This window comes from Cuculus canorus, chromosome 22 (genome assembly GCF_017976375.1).
Source record: "Cuculus canorus isolate bCucCan1 chromosome 22, bCucCan1.pri, whole genome shotgun sequence".
Taxonomy (NCBI): domain Eukaryota; kingdom Metazoa; phylum Chordata; class Aves; order Cuculiformes; family Cuculidae; genus Cuculus; species Cuculus canorus.
In genome coordinates this window covers 6130742-6150999 of record NC_071422.1, presented here as the reverse complement: position 1 = coordinate 6150999, position 20258 = coordinate 6130742, and the positions used below count along the sequence as shown (strand labels likewise).

The 20258-nt window shown below is 50.7% G+C and overlaps 1 protein-coding gene across 1 annotated transcript in view; it reads right to left on the bottom strand.

Moving 5' to 3' along the window:
- The window catches only part of EPHA10 (EPH receptor A10), a 54883-nt gene that overhangs the window by 28079 nt on the left and 6546 nt on the right, over positions 1 to 20258 (bottom strand). The window contains exons 4-5 of the mRNA XM_054086511.1: positions 1610 to 1765; positions 245 to 586 (exon numbers count right to left, since the gene is read on the bottom strand). Coding sequence (XP_053942486.1) covers positions 245 to 586; positions 1610 to 1765 — 498 coding nt within the window. The remainder of the gene's footprint in view (positions 1 to 244; positions 587 to 1609; positions 1766 to 20258) is intronic.

Here is a 20258-nt window from a genome sequence, read left to right as displayed (position 1 = left end):
CCACAACCGCTGAGCACCACGTCCCTGCCGGCACGGCAAAACAAGAGGAATCCAGGCACCGCCTGTGGATGGTGCCCACGCCACTCCAGACACTGCATCCTCCCATCACCAAAGCCACAGACACAGCCACCGAGCAGACCCATCCACCCCAGAGGTGACACATGAGCATAAAACAGCACAGGCAACATCGTCTTGGTGCAACAGGGACGAGACACCAATCGCATGCGTTATGCGGCAGCTGTACCTGCAAAGCCGGTGGAGACGTTGACCTCGGCGTACTGCTGCCCCGAGAGCGGGCTGACGCCCGAGACGCCGTTGACTGCCGCCACACGGATGGTGTAGTTGACATGAGGCAACAGATTCACCAGGGTGACGGTCCGGTCCACAAGCCCTGTCTGCTGCGGGACGAAGCCGATGCCACTGCCGCACTGCTCGCAGCGTCCCCGCAGAGTCGCCGGGCACCGGCCGCACCAAAGGCTGTAGGTCAGGTCACTCCGGCCACCTGCGTCAGCAGGGGCACTCCACTCCAGGACCAACGAGGACTGTCGCAGGCTGTAGATCAGGTTCCTCGGGGCAGAGGGTGGACCTAGAATCATAGAATCATAGAATCATAGAACAGTTTGGGTTGGAAGGGACCTTAAAGATCATCCAGTTCCAACCCCCCGCTACGGGCAGGGACATCTCCCACTGGATGAGGCTGCCCAAGGCCCATCCAACCTGGCCTGGAACCCCTCCAGGGATGGGGCAGCCACAACTTCCCTGGATAACCTGTTCCAGGGTCTCACTACTCTCATGGGGAAGAAATTCCTCCTTATATCAAGTCTAAATCTGCCCCTCTCCAGTTTACACCCATTCCCCCTCGCCCTATCACCACAAGCCTTTATGAACTCTCCAGCTTTCTTGTAGGAAGCAGAAGAGGGTCAGTGCATGGGTGATAGGACAGCTGGGTGCTGCCCGGGGAGGAGGGTGAAGCTATGGGTCCTCTGAGAGTGGCAGAGCAAAGGGACATGAACACCCTGATGCACACGGTGGGGACACTGGATGGAGGTGCTGCCAGAGGGCTTCCTTACACACAGCAAGTCACAGCTCACACTGTATGTGAGAAGTGCCCGGATGGACTCAGCGCCTCCCCAGGGTTCAGCTCCGAGGAGTCCAGGGGCTCTGTCACTGGTTCCACGCTGCGCGGCTCTTGGGCAAAGCAGGAGGGTTTCTCATTGCTGCGCGGGCAGCTCTATGGCATCCATCACTGATGTAGCTGAGGTCCAATCCAATTAACTAGAGGCCATTCAATTAAAATCTGTGCACTATATTGACTAAATGACTGTGCCTTGGTTTTACCAGGGAGGCTGCAAGCCCAGCTGCACGTCTGTCTATCAGACTGCAGCCTCAACCTGTGAGCTCCATGGTGTACGGACAGTCCCTCCATCCCCTTCCCACCACAGACGAAGGTGCCCAGCGCAGCTCCCCCTGGACCAGAACCCTGTGAGAGAAGGGGGACAGCTTGGACAACCTCCCAGGTCCCTGCCTGGCTCTGCACCGCAGGACAGATGCAATGTCTGGATCCCTGTATCCTCACTTTCCAAAGAGCCGCGGTTTCAGCGAGACGTACGTGTGCAGGAGGCAGATGGTGGGTCTGACGGGGACCTGGAGTAGTTCTTCTGGCACGAACAGAACGTGGAGGCTTCTTCATGCGTGAAGCTGTGCTCAGGGCAAGGTGAGCAGAGAGAGAGACGGTGGGAAAGCTTGTAAAATCCAGGAAGACAAGCTGGAAAGACAAAGAGAGGGAGTTACGGAAAGAACACCGCATGGTGAATGGGGGATTTGATGACTGCATTTCCCCATTTCCTGGGACATCCTTTGCCTGTTAGTGGCCAGCAGATATCACCCTCCAAGCGACATTCCCTACACGATCGTGGCACCAAGAGTGCTGTGCCTTTGGTTTGACCTAGAAGGGACACTTGGGTGCCGTGGCGCTGAGCCAACTCTTTGTGGGACTCTTTCAAGGGGCTGGAGGAATGATCAGACATCAGCTGGAGCGACACATGAAGGAAGCTGGAGGTTCTGAGCGACGTGGGGGACGAGGTGGCTGCAGAACAGTGCAGGATGTGGAAAACACATGGCTTAGGGTTTCAAGTCAGGTGAGCAGAGCAGAAATGACACGGGAGCCACAACGAGACTCAACAACAACCCCAAAGAGAGAGAAATATTGAAATGGAGGAGTTGGAGACCTCATCAGTCACCAGTTTCATATACAAAGCCAAGCCACAGGGCCATGTCACCGGCGGCTACGGCTTTATCACTGCGGATTATGCAGCAGTCACTGTGGGCAGTGAGGTACGTACTCAAGTTGAACAACAGTAGTATAAATTTGCTTTTATAGGTCAGACACAGGCTTCCCTCGTCCTTTGAAAAGTACCTTTGAAACACAACAAACAAGTAATTCACATGCTGGTCAAGGATTTGCCTTATGTTTACTACAAGCAGCAATACCCCTGGCAGGACACCCAGAAGCTTGTTCTCCGTGACAGACTTATTACCTTACAAAACAACAAAGCAAGGCTGCAAAACTCCAGAAAGCAGTTCGCAACAGCTTCAGTTGGACCCTCCAACACCTGAAAACGAAGCAGCCTTCAAACAAACTGCAATTGCTGAGTGTCTGAAGGCGCTGGGACAAGCATGCCCCGTGCCAGGTCCTGTCCCCAGGGTTGGCAGCTCCTCTGTGATGAAGGGTCACCCCCGTCGGGGCCAAGAGTTTATCTCAGCAGGATTTCAAGCCAAACAGAAGCACTCATGCTTCACTTGGCTTCTTCATCTTCTCGGTGAGGTGCTCCTGCCTGCTTATCCTTTCATCAGGTCGCTGAATATTTAAACTTAATCACTTGTAACATTCCTAGATGAACAGCTCCACTAACGCAGCTCCCTCTCTTATCATTTTTAAGGAGCTGGCTGCTGAGACTGTTCCTTTTCAAGTAGATTATTCCAGTGCACTCGGGTTCATTAATTTTTAGCGTGATATAAAACTGGCAGCTACAGCTGTGATCTGAGGACAAAGCACTCGACACAGCGCAGGGCGGAGACGATCCTTCCCTGGGATGCTGAGGATGGGTGAACATCTAAGAAGAAGGGTTTTTTTTCATCTACCGCGAGGTCTTTCGAAAGCCAATGTTCACTGGTGTCCCACAGGGAGAGACTGCGGCGCCACGGCTGACGTTTCACAGAATCATAGAATGGTTTGGGTTGGAAGAGACCTCAAAACCCATCCAGTCTCACCCCCTGCCATGGGCAGGGACACTCCCCACTGGACCAGGGGCTCAAAGTCCCACCCAAGTTGGCCTTGAACCCCTCCAGGGATGGGGCAGCCACCACTGCTCTGGGCAACCTGGGCCAGGGCCTCCCCACCCTCACAGCAAAACATTTCTTCCTATGATCTCATCTCAATCTCCCCTCTTTCAGCTGAAAACCATTCCCTTTCATCCTTTCCCTGATCCAGAGCCCCTCCCCAGCTTTCCTGGAGCCTCTTTCAGCGCTGGAAGCTGCTCTAAGGTCTCCCCGCAGCCTTCTCTTCTCCAGGCTGAACAACCCCAACTCTCCCAGCCTCTCTTCATACAGGAGATTCTCCAGCCCTTGGATCATCTCCATGGCCTCTGGACCTGTTCCAACAGCTCCATGTCCTTCCTGGGCTGAGGAGCCCAGAGCTGGATGCAGGGCTGAGTTTTCACAAGAGCAGAGGGGTTGAATCCCCTCCCTCGTCCTGCCGGTCACACTTCTTCTGATGTAGCCCAGATTGTCCTCCCCGTGGTCCCTGCAGCCCCCCGGCCACCGGCACACGGCTGAGAGCAGCTCAGCAGAGCTGGGAGCAACGAGGCACGTGAGATATTTTTGCTCTCCTTATATAACAGATACAGCCTTTCAAGAGCTGCTTAAAAGCCCTTCTCCTTGCCAGAGCAGATCTTGCACTGTCGGGTCACTCAGTGCAAACAAAGCCTGCAGAAAGGCAACAGATTTACCCTCCTCACACCCATTCCAGCCACGTTCAAACAATGAAAAGAGACTTTCTTCTATCTGGAATGAAAATTGCAACTTTCCAACTGATGTGGGCTCAGCGTTTAATGTCTATAGCAAACCTGAAGAGTCAGATTGTTAAAAGGGAGAATAAAAAACCCCAAAATGCTAAAAAAGAAAATAATAACGAGGGAACCCAAATTAGCTGATTATTCCTGGGTTTCTCTTGGCTGTGGTTTCCAGTTGAACTGGAGAAGGTAAAGCATTTCAGCACACGCTGCAGCCACCCAGACACAAAGGACAGCCTCACCAGTGGGCTCTGGTGGACATCAAGATCCTCTCAGTGGGCACCACAGACACAAAGGTGTTTCTGACCTACCTGATCTGCTCACAATCTTTGCACCGGCTGAGATAATCCACACTCTCTTTGGAAACCTTCACCAGCTGTCCATGCCTGCTGGACCGCTGGAGCATCCTCTCCCGAGAGGGGCTGGAGGAGGGATTTCTAGGAAACCTCGTGTTTCTAGGAAGAAGTAGTGACATTTGCTCCTCAATCTTGCAAAGCCTCAGCACCAGCTGCTGCCAGTATGGGATGGGAGAGCTTGTGGTTCCGTATTCACCTTTCCTGTCTTGCAGCTTGCATGTTGCATACCAGATGGAGCTAACCTTTACAAGCGCGGGCTTGACAACACAATAGAGAAGCTAGATTAAGATAGGGAGCCAAGATGCATAGTAAATACCATTCCCTACTCAGGGTGCTAGATAAAACTGGAAAAACTGGCGAATATTTAAATTACTCCCAAAATTTCCAGCTTCCTCTTCATATTTGAGAAACCAAACCAAAATTACTGTTATGTTCATAGAATCGTAGAATCGTAGAATCACAGAATAATAGAATCATAGAATAGTTTGGGTTGGAAGGGACCTTAAAGACCATCCAATTCCAATCTCCCTGTCATGGGAAGGGACACGTTCCCCTAGATCAGGCTGCCCAATAATGGAGATGCAGCTTACTTTTTCCTTTAGTTGGGCAGCACTGATCAAAATATAGGGCAGAAATACCTCCAGTGGACCATTAAAGATCCCAACACCCCACATGCACAGTGCACAGTCCCTTCAAGAGTGCGGAAGCCTGAGAGCACGGAGGAGGTCGCCAAATTTCAACAGAGAAACCGAGCACGAGCACCTAGAGGTCTCTGCTGAAAGCCACCACCAATGAGCCCAACACACACTGCGCCCACCCCAGAGACGCAGAGAACCATCAGACTCCCAGATCCAACAGTACTCGCATGCTGCGGACAAGGTTTGAACTTCACCAAACACTCAAGCATCTCCTCCAGGCTCTTCAGAAGTGAACCCAGTGCCAGGGCACACAGAGCCACGGAGCCAGCCCTTCCCAGAGCCTGGAGGACTTGAGGACACGAGGACAAACCACCCCAAGAGAGAACGGGGACAGTGGCTCAGGGGCTTCAGTGCTGCGCATCAACTTCAGCCTCCATCTGTGGCAGCTCCAACTCATTCCTCCCTGCGGGGAGAAGCCTGTCTCGTTACAGCATCGATGTCGGAACACTGGCACAAGATTCCTCCTCGCACCCTCCGTCAGGCGGAACAGAAAAATCAATCTTGTTTACAAACTTGATGGGTCCTGAGCGCTAACCCAGAGCACACTGCGCTGCTCCTCCGAGCCCGACAGTCACATACATTTGACATCTCATCGCAGGAAATAGAACGTTTCCAATTAGAAACGTCTTTCAGGCTGTTCCTCCCCAGTTTCTAACAGCGAGGAGTAAGTTTACAAGTGTCTGTCAGAGGTACATCGGTTAATAACCATAGAATCATAGAACGGTTGGGGTTGGAATGGACAATGAAGGTCATCCAGTTCCAACCCTTGCCATGGGCAGGGACACCTTCCACTGGATCAGAGGCTCCAAGCCCTATCCCTGGCCTTGAACACCTCCAGGGATGGGGCAACCACCACCTCCCTGGGCAACATGGACCCATGTTTCACCATAATCAGCATAAAAAAAAATTTCTTAATATCCCGTCCAATCTTCTCCTCTTTTGGCTTAAAACCATGACCCCTTGTCCTATTCTTACAGGCCCTGCTACTAAGTTTTTCTCCATCTTCCTTACCAGCCCCCTGTAAGTACTGAAAGGCCACAATAAGGTCCTCGTGGAAGTCTTCTCTTCTCCAAGCTGAACAGCCTCAACTCTCTCAGCCTCTCTTCACAGAGGAGGTGTTCCAGGCCTTTGATCATTGGTGTGGCCTTCTCTGGAGTCACTCCATGTCCAGATCCATGTCTTTCTGAAGAAGCATTGAGGTCTTTTCTCCTGAAACAGTCTGAAACACCTCAATTTGCGTTTCAAACCCAGAAACAAGGCAGCCTAGTTCCGCGTGAGAGCATCCCACAAGGAGCCTGGGCACAGCTCAGCTCCTGAGTTTCCTCCTTAATTTTGTTCTTTGGTTGCCTGAACCTTACGCTTCAGAAGAACAAAAGCGCCCCAGAGCGCATGATGCATCACACGTGCATCTCCCTTTTTTCTCAGATAAACTCCCACCCTCTTCCACCTCATCCTACGAGAGCTTTTCTTGGTCCTCAGCTGGTTGAGGTTATTTCACAGCGCTCGTTTTTTTGCGCTGGGGATGTGACAGATCTCAAGAGATCCGGCCATCCATTTATAGAATGACATTGCCTTTTTCATACGCTACTTGCTACCCTCTTCCTCGTCCTCTGGAACTACCGCAACTTAGTTATTAAATAATAAAATTCAATAATACATCCTCCTCGAGCCAAAGAGAAGCAGCTGGATGGGTCAGGCATTAGCTGCCTCTCTCCTGCTCTGTCATCGCTGCCCACACAAGCTGCTCCCTCTTCACCAGGCGTGTCGCATTCATTTCACTGACAGCGAGAGCACGCGTTCCCTCCTTGATATAACACTGTATGCACACACGATCAAACCGGAGCAGAACAAGCAACATTGATTTGTGCTGCAGCTTGGCAGATTAACCGGCGTGATGCACCCAGGGGAAGAGTTTCTCTTCCTGACTCATCTGCAGCAGCTCCTCGGACAAGAGCGGATGGCTCTATCGGGAGGAGAAGGCAACATCCTCTCGCACAGAGAGAGACACAGGGAGAGCAAGGAGAATTGAGGATGCGGAGTTGAAAAATGCATGGTTTCCTACTCAGCTGGCATGGGACAGCTTTAACGTTCCCTCCCCAGCAGTTCAGACCTCTGTAATGCATGGAGAACCTCAGAGAGGCACCATGCCAAGAAGAGTTTTCCTCCAGCAGCTCCTAAGCAGGACCACCTTCCCCTCAACAGAGGGACTCAGAGGCACAGCTCCGAGACTGCCGAACCTGCTCCTTCACCAACAATGATCTCATAGAATCATAGAATCACCAGGTTGGAAAAGAACTCTTGGATCATCGAGTCCAACCATTCCTATCTGCCACTAAACCATGTCCCTGAGCACTTCGTCTGCCTGTCTTTTAAACGTCCCCAGGGATGGGGACTCCACCATCTCCCTGTGCAGCCTCTGCCAGGGTTCGATGACCCTTGCTGTGAACATTTTTTTCCTGATATCCAGTCTGAGCCTCCCCTGGTGCAGCTTGAGGCCATTCCCTTGTCCTGTCCTCTGTCCCCTGGGAGAAGAGCCCAGCTCCCACCTCTCTACAACCTCCTTTCAGGTAGTTGTAGTGAGCAATAAGGTCTCCCCTCAGCCTCCTCTTCTCCAGGCTGAACAACTCCAGGTCCCTCAGCCGCTCCTCGTAACCCTTGTTCTCCAGCCCCCTCCCCAGTTTCATTGCTCTTCTCTGGACACACTCCAGAGCCCCAACATCCTTCTTGTGGTGAGGGGTCCAGGATCCGAGACGCGGTCTAATCTCAACATTTTCCAAGCCACAGTTAGCTGCGTGCTCAAGTTTTGGCTTTAAAAATGGCAGAAGAGATTCTGATTCATCGGCAAAGCGGCATCGGGGCTTGAGCAGTTTGATCTTGTTAATTGATGAACGGTGATTAGAAGCGACTGACTAAGTGCATCAAGCAAGACAACCTGACTGCAGGACACAGGCTGCGTAGGGTTGATGGCAGTCATTGTTCAAGTGAAGCATGGCCAAGATTTTGCATGCAGCAGTAAAACAAAGTTATTAATCACCCTGGCAGTATTTACCAGCTGGTCAGCAGCCTTTCGCGTTGTGCACTTATCACCCCCATCACCGCAACAGTTGACTACCTCAAACAATTAAGTTAACCTTTGTTTTCTTTTTGTAGTACGGGAACATTAACCACACTGACGAGCAGGAAACGGGGACAGAACAACCCTATGATTTGCACAAAGTCATCCAGGACAAACAGGAGCAAGAACAGGACCTGGGTCTCTGGAGAACCAGTCAGCACATTGACTGCACAACCAAAGGCAGAAGATGACCCTTCAGCATTCACAGCTTTCCTACGCAAACGTCAGTTTAAGTGCACACATAGGAAAAAAATTGGCTTTTAACCAACTGAAAGCAAAGATTGAATCCTCTTCCAGCAGCCTCTCAAGAGAGGCGCTGCTCCTGCGAGTGTCGTCCCAGGGAGTAGTTAAGCTCAATGCAAAGCCTTTGTCCAGAGAGCATCTCCGCTCCCCGCAGACCCGTGGCATCCACGTGCAACCTTATCGAGAACAGGGCCAAGCGGCACGACTCCGACTGTAATTGCGTTGGCAGCAACTCACCTCCAAGGGAAAACACAACCTTTAAAAGAGCAGACAGTGAAGGTGCAGTAACTCAGCGATGTGAAAGGAAAGTCTCCCTCTGCCACCACCCTGAGGACGGCAGGGAGGACCGACGTAGCTGTGACTGTGCACCCAGGGGAGATGCTGCAGCTGTGGGATGATGGAGATGCGCCATCCATCCTTCCCCAAGCTCGGGCGAGGATCTGGCTGCTCTGCACAACGCAGCTGCCTCAGCTGCAACATGGTTTGTAACTCGAGCTGTAGGTTTCGACAGAGAAACGTGAGCAGAAGGAAAGGAGCGCTCGCTGACGGCCCCAAACACGGCGTAGGGGCCATCGAAACCAAAAATCCATTTCCTGCAGCTTACGAGTCTCTTCTTATTAAAAAGCGTTCATCGCTTTGCAGAGAGGAAGGGGCCGAGACCTAAGTAAATACTGAAGCTTAGCATAAAATATTAAGAATGAGCACAGATGGAAAATTAAACACTGAGCTGAAATTGCTTCGTAACATGGGTTGAGGAATAAAGCTACTTAACCCAGACAACTTCAGGTTAACGTTAATCCAAAAATCAGGCAAAACCTATCGAATGTACTTCCTGCTCATCTCCATAGCTGGAAAAATTGTATGTGTGTGTTCCCTTTTCTGCCTCTCCAGTCATGACGTGCTACACCAGGGCGTCGCCTGATGATACTGCCTCGGGTGCAGCTCCAGAGGACCCTAAAGATGCTACAAGGTGTGCACTTCTCTGCCCGCCTGCACAACACCAGTGACAGACACTGACGTGGCCTCTTCTGGCTTTCAGTCACAACCCCCCTTCTCCTCTCGAACTCAGCTGTGGATTATGGACCCCCACGACTCTCACACCAGACCCACACCAGGCAACGGAGATGCCATTTCCTAAAGAGAACATTATTAGAGATTCTGTATAGAATCATAGAATAGTTTGGGTTGGAAGGGACCTTAAAGACCATCCAGATCCAACCCCTCTGCCATGGGCAGGGACACCTCCCACTGGATGAGGGTGCTCAAAGTCCCATCCAACCTGGCCTGGAACACCTCCAGGGATGGAGCAGCCACGATTTCCCTGGACAACCTGTTCCAGTGTCTCACCACCCTCAGAGTGAAAAAATTCCTCCTTATGTTCAGTCTAAATCCGCCCCTCTCCAGTTTACAGCCATTCCCCCTCATCCTGTCCCCACAAGCCTTTGTGAACAGCCCCTCCGCAGCTTTCTCGTAGCCCTTTCAGGTACTGGGAGGTCGCTATGTGTCAACACAGTTTAAGAGTGACCCAGGGGTCAAAGGGTCCGGAGTAGGGGTCGAGGGGATGGGCAGGGCACACAGCGCAGCCACAGCTCTGCAGAAGCACATCCATGCCTGCACCAGTCCCTGGTGAAGACCACAGCCCCGGGTCGGCTCCTCTGGGCACCAGCAGGACAAACCCCTTGCTGGCTGTTGAAGTCATTCGCTGTCTCAGTAGCAAGCTCCAGAAACGCCCTCACAGTCACGCTTATCCCCCGCCTTTGCCGTCTGGTATCATTTTCTTCCTGTTGGAGTTTGTCGGTTTGTTTATACCCTCCCCAGCATTTAGCCTTAATGCTTTTGATGGGTTCCATCTTTTTTTCTTTCCCTCTCCAAACTGCCTCGGGTCAGCTTGTTGACCCACAAACCTCGCAGAAATCTTCAAAGAAAGAAAAAAAAGTCACCAAGGACACTGCCTGCGTGAGCACTATTGAACTCCTCCACGTTGCTGAACTCCTGCAGATAGTGGAAGAGCCGCGTGCGTACCAGCATGAATCAATAACGCCTGCAGTTTCACCCAAAACGCCTATACAGTCATTTATAATTAACACTACAACTCGGTTGTCTTCCAAAATCAATTCCTTCCCATTTTTTTGTCATGAAATTGTATTTGACAAAGTTCATCTGCTCTTAACGTGTGTTAATTCTCTCTGCTGAGGTAGGCATTCATAAAAATGCCATTTAGGACACGCATCAGCTAGGTGGAAACAAGGTAGTGCAGCGAGAAACATCATAGAACTGGGGGGTCGAGGCACCCCAGCAGAACTACAGTCCCTCCTATCAAAGAACGGACTCGGAGCACTGGGACCTTGCATTGAACTTTTCCTTGCAATGGTCAAAGTTGCAATCGCAACCATCAAAACAGGATGGGGGAAAAAATATAAGGCAAAACTCCACATCTACTGGAATCATAGAATAGTTTGGGTTGGAAGGGACCTTAAAGATCATCCAGTTCCAACCCCCCTGCCATGGGCAGGGACACCTCCCACTGGCTCAGGCTGCCCAAGGCCCATCCAACCTGGCCTGGAACCCCTCCAGGGATGGGGCAGCCACAGCTTCCCCGGATAACCTCTTCCAGTGTCTCACCACTCTCACGATGAAAAAATTCTTCCTTCAAGCCTTTGTAAACAGTCCCTCTCTCGTCTTCTTATAGCGACCTTCCAATACCTGAAAGGGGCTCCAAGATCTCCTCAGAGCCTGAGGTCTCAGCTGCGCTGGTGTCCACACTGGGGACCATCCCTCCTTCCAACAAGGCAGGTGGGTTTCACTCGGGAAATGTTGATTGCACACCAATCCCCACTTCCAGGGAGGCTGGTCTGTGTGCCCGGGGCGTAAACTCAGAGCACAGAGAACGGATGGATCTGCTCCTGGGAATAACATAAACTTGAGGAACACCAAAGGCTCACACCAGCACCTTTGAGCACCGATGGGAAAATGTCCTCTGCTCCCCACAGCACCGGCCACCAGTAAACAGCACACGCCGCGCACTGTATCAATATCCATTTCTCCTGTTTCTGTAAACTCACTGTTATCATCGGTCGTATAAAAGATGAAGATGTTCTCAACACGTCTCTCACAGGAGCTATTGCTACTGCTGACCCCTCTCAGACCCAGCCAGCACATCCAGCCTCCAGCTATCTTAATTCCATTATCGAGCCAAACAAGTCACTGTTTATTTATTACGTTCCAACTATTTCATCAATTTGTAATCATAGAATCGTTAAGGTTGGAAAAGACCTCTAAGCTCACCCAGTCCAACCATCAGCCCAACACCACCGTGCCGACTAAACCATGTTCTCAAGTGCCACATCCACGTGTTTTTTGAACCCCTCCAGGGATGGAGACTCTACCACTGCCATAGGCAGCCTGGACCAACGGTTCACCACTCTTTGAGTAAATACATTTTTTCCCTAATATCCAACCTAAACCTCCCCTGGTGCAACTTGAGGCCATTTCCTCTCATCCTATCACCTGTTACTCAGGAGAAGAACCTCTCCAGGAGGAGAGGTGCTTCACTCCAGTGCAACCGGAGGACCAGGGCAGCAGGGTCCAAGGAGGGACAGAAAGATGGGCTTCAGAGCAGGCATCCCAGGCGGATGGCTTCCAGCAGCACCCACGGACAGGACAAGTTGCCCAAAACCAAACAGGGCACCTTGAGCAAAAGACACCAACGGAACAAAGTCCCAGTAGTGCACTGAGCCGGTGAAAGAGCCTTGTCAACAAATGTCCTCAGGTAGTGGAGAGGCTCCTCTCCTCCCCTCACACGCTGGGTTTGCAATCTCATCTTATCTTATTGCAACGACTGTAATCAATATTTTGCAGGCAGAAAGCGATGCCGTTACAGAGCCCCACTGAGAGGGAGGGAAAGAAAATCGTGTCCAATCTCCTTGTCTGTACAAGGGGGACAAAGTCGGCATGAGGGAGCAATCAATAGGAACACTGGAACGGGTCTCCAGCTCCTCTTACACCTTGGCCCGTCAGGATGGGCATTTCAGGCTGCGCCAGCCAAGAGAATTCAAAGGCAGTTTGTTTTCTGCAAGCTTTTTTTATTTTAATAACAGGTTTTCAATAACACTTCTCAGCAGCCTACAGTCCAACACATTCCCAGCATCTCTGAAACCTCTAGGACGACGCTACTCTATAATTTTTGCCCTTGTTAAATAATTTGAAGAGCACTGAAATGAAAACCTATGTCCAGAGGCAAGATCTTTGTGTGTCTCCCACAACGAGCTCTTAATAGCCGAAATTAAATCCGGTGATTCAGTCCAGACGAAAATGAAGTAGCCGGGAATATTTAGCAAGATGGTCTTGAAATATCTAAAAGAATGCGTTTGTCTGAATTCAGCGCTACGGCAGCGCTGAACAGAACCCCACTGCTCTTTATGCAGGATTGGTCCTCAAGGACACGCTCAAGCGGGCACATCCAGCGAGGCAACTGCAATTTAGCGTCGTCTCTTCCAGCTCCCTAATGCATCCGCCGCATGATTCCCTGCGAAGGACTGACTGACCTGCATCTCCAGCGTTCCACGCTCCTGCCAAGTCCTTTATCTCACACAAACCCCCTTTAGCCATGGGCACGATACGCTTCCTGCCGTATTCCAACCGAATAACCAGCACGTCCATCGAGCAGCCAGGTATTGATAACATTAAGCCTGACAAGGATTCCACAAACGAATTGCGATGCTCATCATTTTCTGAGTAGTTTGCTCTAAAATTAAGTGTCATAGAGTAATTTGTGCCTGGCTCTGCCACAATTTCCATAGCTATAATTATTTCAGACGCGCTGTAAAACAGCGATATAATAAGCAATCCCGAATAATAAATATCTCTGGGCTTGATCATTACTTCAAAAAGAGTCTGAAGAGAAAGCATATTTTACATGAGTGTTTCGTATGCATGACTGATGGAAAGGAGCATGTACCATACGGCATTACAGCCACCACAGAGGCGGGAGGAGGCAGATACTCCGAGTTCATCCAGCACAAAGTGCTCTATGCCTACAAGTTGTCACTTTGCACAGGTCACAAAGGTGCTCCAGCCAGAACACAAGAGCCAGGAGGAGGAACAAAGCCATCATTCAGAACTGAATCATAGAATGGTTTGGGTTGGAAGGGACCTTTACAGGTCATCCAGTCCAACCCACTGCCACGGGCAGGGACACCTCCCACTGGCTCAGGGGCTCCAAACCCCATCCAACCTGGCCTGGAACCCCTCCAGGGATGGCGCAGCCACCACTGCTCTGGGCAATCTGTTCCAGGGTCTCCCCACCTTCACGGCAAAACATTTCTTCCTAAGATCTCATCTCAATCTCTCCTCTTGCAGCTGAAAACCATTCCCCCTCATCCTATCCCTGCACCCCCTGATCAAAAGCCCCTCCTTGGCTTTCCTGGAGCCCCTTTCACAGTCCTGGAAGCTGCTCTAAGGTCTCCTCGTAACCTTCTCTTCTCCAGGCTGACCAACGCCAACCCTCTCAGCCTGTCCTCATATGGGAGGCAAGGATTTACCCCTACATGATGTGTAGCTCGCATTCCCCATCTCGCTACCACCCAGCACCACCGCGGTGTGCCTGGCCCCCGTCCTGCCAAGCGCTGCGAAACCCACACACGAGCGCAGCGTCTGTGCGGGATGCCGGTGGCTGCAGCAGTGATGAAAGTAAAACCTGGCGCTTTGTGCAACTTACAGCATCCCAGGAGGAAAAATAAACTGATTATGCATAATACTCAAGCATTAGTCAGAAGATAAAATAAGCTCTAGAAGCACATACAGGTTCATAAGCTAATGTATAAAAGATGAAACAAATCAAAAGCCTCAAGCGCTGTACGTTTGGATCCGTCTTTCTCGTATTTAAACAGAAAAGCATACCTCAGGCTTTGAGAGGTATCTTTGCACTAAATGACAAAACATCGTAATTTATTATCCTAAATTTCTCTAACTTTCACTCAAACTACGTCTTTTCCACCTAAGGACGCTGTAATGACACGATGTCTTGATGGGATACGTGCAATGCCCAGGAAAGCATCTTCCCAGTACCACTTCCCACTCCTGCCCTGAACTTTGACTCAGCAGGAGCCATGCAGAGCACACACACACACTTGACTTCCAAAATCATCATCTTCCAGAAGGAGACAGCCTGCTCAGGAAGTCTCCAGCTCATAGGGTCCTTGGATGCTTTCCTTCCTCCCTCTCTACTACCACAGAAGTGGCGGATTCCCAGAACAGCACGAGGGACTCGGGTTGGCGCAAGGCATCGTGTTTCCAGCCCAGGGGTTCTCTCCGGACTGCGGGAAGCACAGCCTTTGCTCACAGCCAGACACCGCTTCTACACATCCCCGCTGAGACGTAGCTGCAGCAGGAGCATCGCTGCCCGCTCGCAGCAGAGAGCTGCTGATGCGCAAGGCAGTCACACAGCCCTTGAGACTTCCAAGGACATAAGCCTCGCTCACAGCTCGCTGTCATGGAAAGAAAGATGGTGTCAGGGGCTCTCAGGGCCAGGCCACCGCTCCGGGACTTTTCTTCTCTTTTTTTCCAAGTCGATTTCTGCAATTTGCTGGCAGGAGGAAAGGCGCAGTCACTGCTGGGAGGCATCAGCTCAGCCAGGCAGCGTGGGGCAGGCAGGAGGGTGTTGCTCAAACAGGAGCTTCGCACTGCCTGGGCAACACCTCAGGACCCTCAGCTTGCACAGCACCAGCTCCCAAAGCAGAATCTCAACCCAGGACACACACGCTCCTCTGCTGAAGCAGCCCAGGGGCTCCAGCCTTTAGCGCAGCCCCCTCTCTACCTACATCCCTGCTTGCCTCCCTCCTGCAGGCACAGGACTGAAGGATCACATTCCCTCTCCCAAGAAAAAGGAGAGGTAAACGCTGCCGTCTGATGCCAGCAGCCAGGCAAAAGGCACTCGCTGGGGAAGTCTTGATGGACCAGTATAAAACAAACAGGTCCAAGGCCAGAGCGATCTCTCTCCCCACACCCAGCTTGTGATGCTCTGCACTACACAGGGAGGCACCACAGGACATGAACGGAAAGACTTTTCCACAAATGGAAAGGTTTTTCTTTTAAAAGCAAGCGCTTTCTCTATTGTAGCGCTTCCCTTTGGAAAATAAATAAATAAATAAATAAATCAAGGACTTGAACCAAATCCTCTTTTTAAAAGAAAAAAACTTCCTTTTAAATTTGCTCAAAGTGTTGACTGAGTTTATGTCCAAATAATCAGATTCACAGAATGGTTTGGGTTGGAAGGGACCTCAAAGCCCATCCAGTTCCAACCCCTGCCATGGGCAGGGATGCTTTCCGCTGGATCTGGTTGCTCCGAGCCCCATCCAACCTGACCTTAAACCCCTCCAGGGATGGGGCACCACCACTGCTCTGGGCAACCTGTTCCAGGGCCTCCCCACCCTCACAGCAAAACATTTCTCCCCAAGATCTCGTCTCTATCTCCCTTCTTTCAGCTGAAAACCATTCCCCCTCATCTTATCCCTGCCCTCCCTGATCCAGAGCCCCTCCCCAGCTTTCCTGGAGCCCCTTTCAGCACTGGAAGATGCTCTAAGGTCTCCCTGGAGTCTCCTGGCAGCGATGTAGGAACTACTCTGTTTCACAGTGTTCACAGCTGTGGTTTTGTCCACAAACCTACGACTCGCAACAGGCAGGATGATCTTCTCAAAGGCTTTTAGCTTATCCGCTTGTTTCCCTACTACTCAAGAAGCCAAGCACAGGTAAGATAATACCGACTTTCCCAAGGTATCTGTAGCAGGACAATCTGCTACGAGAGAAGCGTCCTTGCTGCTCCCTGGCACCAGGACAAGGAATTATAAGCTTAAATGACTGCAAGGGCATTTGGGGTTAGACACGTGCTGCAAAGGCATCACTGGAGGGCTCGGAGAGGACGATAAACACCCAGCAGAACTGATCCCAGCAGCCAAGAACCCCAGGCAGACGAGAAGGGAGCAGCCCTGCTGGCTTTGCACAGGCACAGTTCCCTAAGGAATCATTCGTGGGGGGCTGAAAAAGGGGTTGGGAGAACAGCAACAAACAAAGGGTCACATCAGAATCCAGACTGTGCTGTCACAAATCTTGTCTCCTCATTAAGAGAAACAACTATAAGCTGCCATAAAGGATAATTATACTGCACGCGGTGGTAGATTCATCAGGCAATTATAGCCATTAGCGGCGCACCCCAGCCTGATGAGAGAGGACTCACAGTCCAGTGTCCTCCAGCTTTTAGCAGACCACTGACAAATCCCACAGTGGATCAGACAAGCTATTTCTTGCCTCTGTTGAGCGTGCATCACATGTAGTATCACTGGCAGTCCCTATTAGCAAAGACTAATTCTCCTAATTAGCCTTGACCCATGCCTTTCATAGAATCACAAAATTGTTTGGGTGGGAAAAGACCTGAAAGCCCACCCAGTTCCAACCCCCCTGACCTTCTCCTGGGAAAGCTCCCTAGGAATATTTGCCTCCAGCTCCCTGAAAGCACCGTTTCCCTGTAAGCAAACAGGCAAAGCAGCCGAAAGAGCTGAAAAAGGCTCTCTGTGCAAGAGAAACGTAGAGGAATGCCTGACACGGTGGGATAAAGTGTTCCAACCCAGCCAACCAAGCCTGGTAACCCACACTGGTTTATCACAAACCTGCATGAAGGGCACAAAACCAGGAAAAATCCCACAACTTCAACACCTTTTCTCTCTCTCTCCTTGAAGGTTCATCTCAGGAGAACCCAGAAGATCAACGTGCTTTATAAGCAAAGGTACAATACAGCTCTACAGTTGGACTCCATCTTAAAGGTCTTTCCCAACCCAAATGACTCTATGAAAAGAATGAGACTAAGGGTTATTATTTTCTCCAATGTTCTCCCTAAGTGAGATACAGTAAATCTTCCTCATTCAGGCCACGCTGAATCCGATATGTTGCTCTAAAATCCAATCAGTAACAAAGAGAAGGGGAGAAGTCCCTTTATCCCGCATTTCAAAGAGCCACCGTGGGCATCGGCAGCTGCTCCTCCTGCCCACGGGCTGCCACAAGGACCTCTTAGGCAACGTTTTCCTTTCCTGAAGAGTGTGAACACTCACTGCTCTTTGCAAGGAAAGCAATCATAGGCTCATGAAGGCTGGAAAAAAAAGACCTCTATGCTCATCCAGTCCAATCATCAGCTCAACATCACCATGCCTACTAAACCATGTTCCGAAGTGCCGTGGCCGCATGGTTTTTGAACCCCTCCAGGGATGGAGACTCCACCACTGCCCTGGGCAGCCTCTGCCAGGGCTTCACCACTCTTTCAGTGAAGAAATGTTTCCCAATATCCAATCTAAACCTCCCCTGGTGCAACTTGGGGCTGTTTCCTCTCATCCTAATAGGTGCAGGTGTTCAGCTGGACCATAGAAGAGCTGCAGCCAGGCAAGACCCTCGCTCTCAGCCCAGAGCGCCGGAGGTTTCCAACCCTGTCCGGCTGTCCCCATCACATTCACTTTAAAATACATTTTTTTCAATCCTGATAAAGCACTAGAAACTATTTCGTCCTTAAAACCGGCTTTGGCTGCGTCATTCCTGCATAGGCAAGGGATACACTTCGCTAATTAGACCATTATTTACCAGAATGAACGCACCTCAGGTGGTGCCGGTGAAGGGGAGCAGAACGTGGGGCATTTCCCCAGCACAGAGCCGGCTCCCACCACTGCTGTCAGAAGTAGAGGGAAATAAATGGAGAAGGAAACTTTGCTACAGCCCAAATTTACGTTTCTGTCAAAGAAGAGTGGCTGACGGCTATTTTTGGAAACCGGTCTCCATCATATTAATTCAACGTCTGGTTGAAGTTGTCTCATTTGCAGCAAATCTGGCTGGTAAATATTAACCTTGGGCTTTGTTGAAATTCTCCTTGCAGATATTACAAGGGATTGGATGGAAAAAGATGAAGCAGAAAGAGACAACTTTACAGCAAATGTCAGGCAGATCCGCCACATCACAGCTTCATTTACACAAAAGCTATTGCGATGCACCACGAAGTAAATGGCGTGAAGAGGCCACAATTCACGCCTGGTAGAATTAAGGGTAAAAAAGCATCAGCGCTGAGAAGCCTACTGAAAATAAAATAAGGATGGACGGGTGATCATCCACAGTGCAAGAGGACTCCTCGCTCGCCTGCCACGCAGCTGCTGGGAATAGGTTTTAAGATGAGAGTAAGCGTAGACTAGCAGCTGGCTATAGACGTACGTTAGCCAAGAAATGCAGCCTAAATGTATTTACAGTGACAGAACCTCTCCTCTTATTTGAGAGTGGATGTTAAACAGATGCTAAAGCTGCTTGGTTCCACTCTAGAGACGGCTCCACTTCAACCAGCACTGAAATGATTCATCAGAAACGTGCTGACCCATGGAACCCAGGTACAGAGAATGGTTTCAGTTGGAAAAGACCTTTAAGATCATCGAATCCAACCATCGATCCAGCCCTGCTAAGTCCACCACTAGACCATGTCCCCAAGTATGACATCTACTTATCTTTTAAACACCTCCAGGGATGGTGACTCAACCACCTCCCCGGGCAGCCTCTTCCAACGCTTGACAACCCTTACAGTAAAAAAATTCCTCCTAATATCCAACCTGAATCTTCCCTGGCATATCTTGAGGCCATTTCCCCTTGTCCTGTCACTGGCTACCAGGGAGAAGAGACCAGACCCCACCTCGCTAAAACCTCTTTTTGGGTGATGAGGTCTCCTCTCAGTCTCCTTTCCTCCAGATTAAACAACCTCAGCTCCCTCAGCCACTCTTCATAAGGCTCTAAACCTTTCAGCATCTTTGTTGCCCTTCTCCGGACACACTCCAGCTTCTCAATGTGCTTCCTGTAGTGAGGGACCCAAAACTGAACATGGGGACTTCTTCAGGGAAGGGGTGTGAGACAGAAAGATGGAGAGTAAAAAGCCTCAGCTTTCTCCCAGCAGTAATTAGCAGTGCCGTAAAGCCTATTAGTCTTTCTTTCATCTCTCCTAAATTCTCTGTGAGGATACAAATGTTCTCTCAGCGATGATTTCAGCACTTAAATCACAGTTACAGGGCTCCCAGCATTGTGATTTAGTTCCAACAGCTTCACCAGTTCAGCAGAAACAGAGCTCATTCTTCTTGTAGAGAAGCCCACGTCTCCCACACCTCGTGGTCGCACCACAGCCACCACCATAGAATCAGAGTCATAGAATCGTTTGGGTAAGATAAAGACCTTTGAGATCAAGTCCAACCATACCTGTCCACTACTAAACCACGTTTTTGAGCAAAGAAACCAGCACCACCCACCTACAGGCACCAACCCAGCCCCTGTGCCGTGCCAAGGGCACGACGGCTGCGAAGCCAGCTGGGCTGGTGGCTACAGCCTCCACTGGTCCCTCTGACTGGCAAGTGCGGACCCCAGCACTGGCCAAGTCCCAGTAGAGGACAACACTCCGAGCATGATGATGAGGGCATCACCCAGCCACGAAACAGCCTGAGGAAACTTCTCCCCTTCTGCTGCCCCATTTCCTTTTGATTTAGACCCACACACTTGGCTCCGAGAACCTCTCCAGACCCCTTTCCGCAGGGCTGCTCTCCAGCCTATGTGTTCATCCATGACATAAAACTCAGCGCTAACCCTTGTTAAACTTCATGCCCTCGGCGATCGCTCTCCAGTTTGCTCAGAACCCTCTGCAGAGCCTTTTTCTGTCAACAGGGCAACAGCCCCAAACTCTCACCGTATTTACCTGCCTCCAGCTCGAGGCTTTTTGTCCTTG